General features: G+C 36.8%; 1 protein-coding gene across 1 annotated transcript in view; it reads left to right on the top strand.

The window, feature by feature from the left end:
* The window catches only part of CNTN5 (contactin 5), a 671,487-nt gene that overhangs the window by 590,250 nt on the left and 70,732 nt on the right, over positions 1-10,505 (top strand). The window contains exon 16 of the mRNA XM_010848232.1: positions 9,387-9,457. Within this exon, the coding sequence (XP_010846534.1) occupies positions 9,387-9,457 (71 nt within the window). The remainder of the gene's footprint in view (positions 1-9,386; positions 9,458-10,505) is intronic.

Below are 10,505 nucleotides of genomic sequence, written 5' to 3'. Positions count from 1 at the left end.
CTGCAGCAGCTGTTTTGCTTCTTATGTTACTTAGCTCAAGGGGGAAATGACACTCCCACTTCGCTCCTAGTGACAGCCGAGGCTGGAGGGCGACGCCACAGCACATCCATCTGCTAAGCTGACAGCCTCTTCCAACACATTCCTTGTGCTAAATAATCTCACAAAGATGGCTAGAGGAGAGTAATAGGAAAGGGTCAGAAAATTGGGTTTCTCCATTTCCTAATAGTTCTGTGGTTTTAGCTAGGCAACCTCACTTTAGCATCTGAGGTTACATGTGTCTCATCCCAATTCCAGAAAAGACTCATTAAGCTTCCTACTACATTTTCTTTCCATGTACATTATCTTTCTACTTCTGATAGGCTCTTGCTTTGTTCGTATTCTTATTTTTGCGGTTCTTGTCTGTGATAATTACTTAGGAAAATTCATTGAGTTCAAAAGTTATGGAATGAACACAATAAAATACTATTGTAAGATGGAGCTGAATTAGTTTTCTCAGGGGCATGTGGGCTGGCCTTTAAAATGGCATTTAATGTGGCTTTGAAGGCCAGACCAAATGGGATTCAGGTGGAATTATTTATAGGGGCAATTAAAAAATCTACGTACTATTGTCAGGCACTGGAGTGTACAGAGAAAGGCATAAAGCTGTGAGGGTTTTAAAGGTCTCTCCAGTCTGTGTTTCTAAAAAAAAAATATGATCTAAAAAAACATAAGCATTCAACTGAAATAATTGGGAAAATCTCAAAGAACATACTATTAAGTGAACATTATAGCTTTCTTCAACTGAGTAATTTAATTATATTAAATAAAAGAAATGGTTCTCAGTAACACTAAGAGAAGATGAAGATCATATTAAGAGCAAGCAACAGACCTCTAAGACCAAATCTCAATATTCAGGAAAAAAAGAAGCTAATAGTACAGCTGACAGTATTTTAAAATCATGAAACCAGTTTTTTAAATCATGAAATCTTTTCTACAAAATGTTTTCAAGAAGTATATCTTCAGTCTCAGAGGCACTTTGCAAACAGAGATGGTGATTTTAACAAATGCCTTTCTAAATGAAACATGAGTAATTGTTAGGCATGTCCATTTCTGATTAATAACAAGGTGAGGGAAGAGCACTGGAATATTTGAGCAAGAAAGACAAAAGGGCAGGGAGAGGATATCAGCTCAGGAGTAAATGTGACACACTCAAGTTAGATTTCTCCTGTCTCCTTAGTCCCTATCATACTATATGCCAGTCGAAAATCATGAAGCATGTTCCAAGTCCAGGGTTGAGCACATGCTCTGCGTTATAGCATTTAAATCTTATATCAACTCTGTAAAGCAGGAAGTTTTAGTCCCATCTTATAGATGAGAAAACAAAATAGGAGAATCTTAAAAACTTGTATAAAGTTACCTAGTCAGTAAGTGGCAAACCTGGAATTCTAATCTTAAGCCCCAAATGATGATTCCCAAGTTATCTTCTCTTGTGTTGTTGGAAGAGGGTGTTTGCTATGACCAGTGTATTCCCTTGGCAAAACTCTATTAGTCTTTGCCCTGCTTCATTCTGTACTCCAAGGCCAAATTTGCCTGTTACTCCAGGTGTTTCTTGATTTCTTACTTTTGCATTCCAAACCCCTATAATGAAAAGGACATCTTTTTTGGGTGTTAGTTCTAAAAGGTCTTGTAGGTCTTCATAGAACCGTTCAACTTCAGCTTCTTCAGCATTACTGGTCGGGGCATAGACTTGGATCACCGTGATATTGAATGCTTTGCCTTGGAAACGAACAGAGATCATTCTGTCATTTTGCGATTACATCCATGTACTGCATTTCAGACTCTTGTTGACTGTGATGGCTACTCCATTTTTTTCTAAGGGATTCCTGCCCACAGTAGTAGATATAATGGTCATCTGAGTTAAATTCACCTATTCCAGTCCATCTTAGTTTGCTGATTCCTAGAATGTCGACGTTCACTCTTGCCATCTCCTGTTTGACCACTTCCAATTTGCCTTGATTCATGGACCTAACATTCCAGGTTCCTATACAATATTGCTCCTTACAGCATCAGACCTTGCTTCTATCACCAGTCACATCCACAACTGGATGTTGTTTTTACTTTAGCTTCATCCCTTCATTCTTTATGGAATTATTTCTCTATTGATCTCCAGTAGCATATTGGGCACCTACCAACCTGGGGAGTTCATCTAACTGTCTCATCTTCTGCTACCCCTTTTTCTTTTGCCTTCAATCTTTCCCAGCATCAGGGTCTTTTCCACTGAGTCAGCTCTTTGTATCAGGCGGCCGAAGTATTGGAGCTTCGGCTTTAATATCAGTCCTTCCAATGAATATTCAGGGTTGATTTCCTTTAGGATTGACTAGTTTGATCTTCTTGCTATCCAAGGGACTCTCAAGAGTCTTCTCCACTACAATTCAAAAGCATCAGTTCTTTGACACTCATCCTTCTTTGTGGCCCAACTCTCACATCCATACATTACTACTGGAAAAACCATAGCTTTGACTATAAGGACCTTTGTCAACAAGGTGATGTTTTTGATTTTTAATACACTGTCTACATTTGTCATAGCTTTTCTTCCAAAGAGCAAGTGTTTTTTGATTTCATGGCTGCAGTCACCAGCTGCAGTAATTTGGAAGCCCGAGAAAATAAAATCTGTCACTGTTTCCACTTTTTACCCATCTATTTGCTATGGAGTAATGGGACTGGATGCCATGATCTTAGCTTTTTGAATGTTGAGTGTTAAGCCAGCTTTTTCACTCTCCTCTTTCATCCTCACCAAGAGTCTGTTTAGTTCCTCTTTACTTTCTGCCATTAGAGTCGTATCATCTGCATTCTGAGATTGTTGCTATTTCTCCCTGCAATCTTGATTTCAGCTTGTGACTCATCCAGCCTGGCATTTTGCATGATATAAACTCTGCATAGAAGTTAAATTTATAAATTACATTTCTAGGCACTGTGATATATAATTTTGAAAACGTTAAAAAGTAAGTACTATTATTATCTCCATGAGGAAACTGAAGGACAAAGAGGGTAAGAAGTATTTCAACCAACCAGCTAGAACAGTAAAACTGTTATTAGGTTTTATGATCTTTCTTGGTCCCAGAAGAACACTTTATTACTACTTACACATACCACTTTATCTACACTATTGATAGGAATAACAGCATTATTTGAACTCCTTAGGAAACACAATTGATTTTTCTTTTTTAAATTTTGGAAACTCTAACTCTTCTAATAAAGTGGGCTTAAGTGATAATGAGTTAACGGAAATACTTGTATGTTATATACTTCAATTCAGGTAGGAACTTTTGTTGTTGTTTGATTTCTCTCCTGACCTCACCCTCACCGTGTAAGTAACCTCTCTTCTTTGTTCCTTTCTTCTGCACTTTGCTGCCCAAAGTAGTTGCTGGATTATGCTCCTAATTTTGTGACTTCTCTCAGATCTCTAGCAAAGCTGTATTATTTAATGAGCCATGTAAACATCTACTATAGTAGATTTGGAAATTTTTCAGGGGAAGAAAAAGAGAGATTGGTAGATGATTTCATCCTGTATTCTTTCATTAGTTGAGTGTTAATTAAAGCATATTTTTAGTGTGATAGACTTTATTCAGACTACTACACTTAGGAAGAGTTCATTGAAGCACAAGCTTAACTTCATGCATGCTTAAACTAAGGTAGTATAATATGTTTTGGTTGCTCTGAGCATTTGCAACCAAACATATAAAATGAAAAGAGACAAAAGTCTACATTTTAACATGCCAGACATGTTTTACAAGGGATTTACAGATTGTTGGAAAAGTGTTAATCACATTATTCAGTCATGGAAGAATAATGTTCAAAAAGAAATGCAGAAAAATTAGTGAAAGTGAAAGTGTTAGTCCCTCAGTGGTGTCTGACTCTTTGCGACCCCATGGACCATAGCCCACCAGGCTCCTCAGTCCATGGAATTCTCCAGGCAAGAATGCTGGAATGGGTTGCCATGCCCTCCTCCAAGGAATCTTCCCAACCCAAGGATCAAATCCCAGGTCTCCTGCAATGCAGGCAAATTCTTTAACATTTGAGTGACCAGGGAAGCCCAGAGTGAACCCATTAACAATGTGTGTAAACTTGAGTCTCTGAACTAATAATTTAATGGCATTTATCAGTAGCTAACTGAGGGAGAGAGGAATCTAGCTGCATAAATCTAAATCAGAATTTGACTATATTTAAATATATTTGGTTTTAAGTAAATGTGTATTTCTCTGAACTCAATGAAAGCATTTAGTACGTTTGATCATATTAATTTTTTGCTTCTAACAAGAATTATAGAACTTTCACAACAGAAGGACTCTGAAAGATTAAGGCATATCTCTACATATCATAAGCATGTTGTTTTATAAATAAAGGATATAATTAAAATCAGTGGACTCCAAAGTGTTGACTGCAGAGATAATAACTGTGTGCCATCAACTTGAAAAAGAAATGAATGAACATGGGTTCCACTGATCATCTGCATGTAATTAGGAAATTTAAGCTAATTAGAATCAGAGTGCTCATTTCAAACATTGTGATCCTGACAGCAGAACACACTGCCTGAGTTGTATCTATTAAAGCCTGAGGTTTTCTTTTTTGTTTGTTTTTCCAGTTTTATTGAGATATAATTGATATATAACACTATATTAAAAGTGAACAACATAATGATTTTATATATTTGTGTATTACAATATGACTATCATAATAAATTTAGTTAATATTAATCACCTCACAGTTTTTCCTTATGATGAAAACTTTTAAGATATGCTCTCTGCAATATTCAAATATATGATAACAGTATTGTTAACTGTAGTCACCATGTCTTCCCAGAACTTATTTATCCTGTGTCCGGAAGTTTGTACCTTTGTACCACATTTTCCCGTTTCCTCAACCCCTATCCTCACCTCTGGCGATCACCAATTCATTCCCTGTTCCTACCAGTGCCATTTTTTTTAAGATTCCACGTGTAAGTGAGATCGTACAATGTTTGTCATCCCCTGTCCAGCTTGTTTCACTTAATACACTGCCCTCCACATCCATCCATGTTGTCTCAAATGGTCAGGTTACTTTCTTTGTATGGTGAATAGTATTTCACTGTATTATAATACACTATATATTTTTTATCCATCCATCGATCAATGGACATTTAGGTTATTTCCCTGTCTTTAAAGCCTCAAGTTTTCTGTTACCATTTCAGTTACTATTTTATGTTACTATTTCCTATTATATCGAGCAAGCCTATTGTAGAAAGAACAGTTCATGCTTATACACTAACTTATACACTTATACATAACTTATAACTTACATACTTATACATAAACTATTGAAACACAATGCTCTATAATGCCTCTTTTGTATCATTTATTATACATTAAAGGGCTTCTCTTGTGGCTCATCTGGTAAAGAATCCACCTGCAATGTGGGAGACCTGGGTGCAAGATCCCCTGGAGAAGGGAAAGGCTACCCACTGCAGTATTCTGGCCTGGAGAATTCCATGGACTGTGTAGTCTATGGCATTGCAAAGAGTTGGACATGACTGAGCAACTTTCACTTTCATTATACATTCAAATTGGATAAACTTACTTAACATGAAGCTGAATATGGGTTTCTCTGGTAGCTGAGATGGTAGAGAATCCAACTGTAATGTGGGAGACTTGGCTTTGATCCCTGGGTTGGGAAGATCCCCTGGAGAAGTTACCCACTCCAATATTCTTGCCTGGAGAATTCCATGGACAGAGGAGCCTGGCAGGCAGAGTCAGACACTACTGAGTGATTTTCATTTCACTACCTTAAAAGAAACTGATAGCAGTAGGAAGACTTCAAAAACTAATTTTATATGATAAAATAAATTTTACAAAATCTAGGTCAATTATGAATAATTTGACAAGGACATTTCCCATACAAAAGCTGTGGTACATATACACAATGGAGTATTACTCAGCCATTAAAAAGAATACATTTGAATCAGTTCTAATGAGATGGATGAAACTGGAACCTATTATACAGAGTGAAGTAAGCCAGAAAGAAAAACACCAATACAGTATACTAACGCATATATATGGAATTTAGGAAGATGGTAACAATAACCCTGTGTATGAGACAGCAAAAGAGACACCGATGTATAGATCAGTCTTATGGACTCTGTAGGAGAGGGAGAGGGTGGGGAGATTTGGGAGAATAGCATTGAAACATGTATAATATCATGTATGAAATGAGTTGCCAGTCCAGGTTCCATGCACGGTACTGGATGCTTGGGGCTGGTGCACTGGGATGACCCAGAGGGAGGGTAGGGGAGGGAGGAGGGAGGAGGGTTCAGGATGGGGAACATGGGTATACCTGTGGTGGATTCATTTTGATATTTGGCAAAACTAATACAATATTGTAAAGTTTAAAAATAAAATCAAATTTAAAAAAAAAAGGCAAATTAAATGTTGCTTTCTTGGTTCCTCGAAGTGGAAATTTTCACCACACTTTTCATTAGTTTCTTTTTCTCTTTTTTTACTCAAAAAGTTAAAATCTTTGAAAACTCTTAATACGTTTTCTAAAAAACAAAAGCATTAATAGACTATGGGACAATACTACCAAAAGAAGAAAGTTTTGACATCAAACCATCACTTGTATTTTATCCTACTCATGTTTCTTTAATGAACTTCAAGAAATATTCACAAAAGAGTGTACAGCCTGCTTTCAAACTGTAAGCTAGAGGTTCCAAGCATTCTCTTTTTAGATGATGTCTAAGGGCTAAATAAAACAGAAAAGGACTTTCAGTGCCTAGTCTTTCCACAAAATTCATGCTTGTGGGGAGAGTATCTTCAAAGAAAAATATTCGAGATCCTAAATTTAGGGTATAAATAAGGAATTCCAATTTTATAGATGAAGTAGGTGGCTCTGGTAGCTATTAGTTGAATATTATTTAGCTATTAATTGTCAGAGATGAATGTGAAACATTTGTATGTGGATAACTTTTTATTTTTTATAAACAAATAGCACTAAGAGAAGCCATAGTGGCACAATATCAACAAATTAACTTGTTTACGCAGTTTATTTAACTGTGAATTGATGGTCACAGTATTCAGAACTCTGACATTAGCCACTGATGTATATTTGAAATTGTGTATCCCTGCCCTTTTATACATACAGTTAAACCAGTTTTTTTTCCTGTGTGCCTTATCCATACCATACACGAGAAAAAAAAGAATTTTGAATTAGTACTGTATAACAGTGATTCGGAGACCTGGTATCAAGGCACATTGCCATGTCATAAGTTGTTACATGCAACAATAACTTTTGACTATTAGTAAAAAACTCAAGTCATCTGCCTGTTCTTCATATAAATCAGGATGTATTTACTGCTGTTGCTCCAATGCCATCATTTTTCTTAGTTGAATCACTTGTAATTTCCTGACTGAGAGGCAAAGGGGTATCTAGTTCCATATGATTCTGAGGGAATACATGAGTGTGAACTCCACATGTGAATAATTTTTGACATGTATGTAACTGTGAAAGAAGAAAGAAAGATTGGTCACTGCTTCTGTATATATCCTTCTACATGAACAAGGCAAGAACTGACACTCATGGAGAACATGGCCTAGGAAATGAAATTGGGACCCTGGTGACTAAAGGTCATTTTATTCAACAGACGCAATGATAGTGCTCTTTCCCACCTCCACGGTCCAGGGAAAATTGTTTTTTTCCTTTCTACTACTACTACTACTGCTACTACTAAGTCACTTCAGTCGTGTCAGACTCTGCGTGGCCCCATAGACGGCAGCCCACCAGGCTCCCCGTCCCTGGGTTTCTCCAGGCAAGAACACTGGAGTGAGTTGCCATTTCCTTCTCCAATGCATGAAAGTGAAAAGTGAAAGTGAAGTCGCTCAGTCATGTCCGACCCTCAGCGACCCCATGGACTGCAGCCTACCAGGCTCCTCCATCCATGGGATTTTCCAGGCAAGAGTACTGGAGTGGGGTGCCATTGCCTTCTCCTAGTAGATATAGTATGTAAATTCTACATCAGTTTTTCTAGTATACAAAATGTTGTGTGAATATCTGCCAGTAATTAAAACCCTTTCATCCAAGTAGGTAATATATGAAAGTTAATGTATATTAGTATATCAAGATCATTTAAAAACTATATGTTGAGATATAAAGATAACACTGAACTGTAACATTGCTAATGCAGTCTCATAGCCTGGAAAAGGCTTTCTTTTAATAATTTTCTTCATTTAACAGTTATTTCTTTGATAATATTCCCTTTCAACTACAAACATATTTTGTGGTTTGGTGCAGTGAAGGGGAAATTTATTTCTTTGACACATTTATTCTTTTAATAATTACACATTTGTAAAAGTTTTGCCAAGTATCTATATATTTTTTCATTTTTCAGAGAGATTCAGTCTTTTAGCCTTTTATTTCTTTTTTTGTAATATGTAATCATTTAAATAGGTTCTCACTCCATGGAGCTATTGCTAAGATTTCTTTGTAAGAACCTGCTATATCCCACAGGTGCTCTACTCACCACTCTGTAATGGGAAAAGAATCTTAAAAAGACTGAATATATGTTTATGTATAACAGATTCACTTTGCAATATACCTGAAACTGACAGAATATTGTAAATAAGCTATGTGTGCTTAGTCGCTCAGTCCTGTCCGACTCCTTGCGACCCCATAGACTGTAGTCCGCCAGGTTCCTCTGTCCATGGAATTCTCCAGGCAAGAATGCTGGAGTGGGTTGCCATGCCCTCCTCCAGAGGATCTTCCCAACCCAGGGTTCGAACCTAGGTCTCCACTCCCATAAAAATATTAAAGAAGAAAAGGAACTGCATTTACCCGTCAAAATAAACTATAATTGGCATTTTCCATGAAAAAAAGAAAAAGAAGAATAAATACTAGTTTTTAGCTGGGGGAAAAAATTCTTTAAACTGGAGCTTCCTGGGAGTTCTAGAAAAGCCTTAAGGCTAATGTCTACCTGTGGAGTTTCCAGGGGCTCTGCAAGCCCTGGATCACAGAAGATTCACATGATTAGAAAGGAAAAAAAAATGTGTACCATGAAACTTATCATTAGTAGATGTCCTTGACTGTAGTGTTAATTATGATTTGGACGTTATAAACCAGAGAAAATTTACAAGAGAATAATTAGTTTGGAGATGCAGTATATGGCCATGAAAAATATATGCCAAACTCTCCCACAGAGATTTGAAAGCAGGGTATCCATCACAAACATTTTGTTTTAATATTGAATAAGACCACCATGACTTCAAACAAATTTTGATCTGTTTATTTGGAAATGTTACCCAACCAGGTAGAATTATGATGCATTCTTATTGTAGGGACACTTAAAGTGTGCATTTTCCTCACTCATGGCCCATTTTTAACCACAGTTCCAAAGACAGCACCTACCAATGTAAGTGGAAGAAGTGGAAGAAGGCACGAGTTGGTCATCGCCTGGGAGGTAAGAAAGCCCACTCAGATGTCAGGACGTGTTGATTCCTTAAATAGAAAGCTATACATAGGGTATGAGTACCTGGTACAGAGTAACTGTGTAATTTTTGTTTGAGATTACAAATGAGATTACAAAACACTTTTAGCATCAATTACTCACATGAATATTTCCAATGTGAACCTTTCATACAAAGTCTAAAGTCCCATCCTGTCATATGAGCTTTCTTAGAATAAAGTTTGAATAATTAAAACATGTCCTCTCAAATTAGTTTAGATGCTTGTTTGGCTTAGTTTAATGTTTGAGTACTTCACAGTTGATATTTTGTGGGCTAAAACCACTGAGGTTTTTCTGGAGTCAAGCCTGGGATATCTCATTTATCCCATACAATAATCCCACTAGTGGTGATAATTTTCCCTGTTTTCCAAATGATGAAACTGATACACAGTTTGAGTAATTTCCTGAGAAACAGTAGAATTGGGATTTTTATAACAAAATCCTTGTTCTTTTGTATCCATCATCATCTGACCTCCAAAATTCCTTCTGTCAAAGGAAAGGAGTGGGGGTGAAAGCCTGTGAGAGGTACATTTATTTTACACAAAGCCACTTTCCTCCTCTGAGGTTAACTTACTCTATTATCAAATATAGCTTTGTAGATCACAGATCAATGCCTTAGAAAGTGGAGATGGAAGTGCCTATTGGAGAAAACTGAACTAATCCCTGACCATCTCAAAGAACAATGAAAGAATGTACAAAAATATACAGAAAAACTTCTTTCCCCTTAGTAAATCTTCCATGAGCACATCCTCTGACCTGTTTCTCTGTTCATTCTCTTCTTCTTCAATTAAATTTTATGTCTTGCTTTTGATTTCTGCAGAGGTATTAACTTCCCAATTCCTGACCTTCACTGAGATCATATCTCTCTAAATGGAATTGCCTTCCCTGTCAGTTTTGTGTCTTACTCAGCTTGGGCTACTGTAACAAAAATGCCGTAGATTGGGTGGCTTATAAACAACAGAAATTTATTTCTCACAGTTTTGGATGCTGGAAGTCCAGTTCT

The sequence above is a fragment of the Bison bison genome, unplaced genomic scaffold (genome assembly GCF_000754665.1).
Source record: "Bison bison bison isolate TAMUID 2011002044 unplaced genomic scaffold, Bison_UMD1.0 scf7180017864262, whole genome shotgun sequence".
Classification (NCBI taxonomy): domain Eukaryota; kingdom Metazoa; phylum Chordata; class Mammalia; order Artiodactyla; family Bovidae; genus Bison; species Bison bison.
This window is presented reverse-complemented; position numbering and strand designations above follow the sequence as displayed.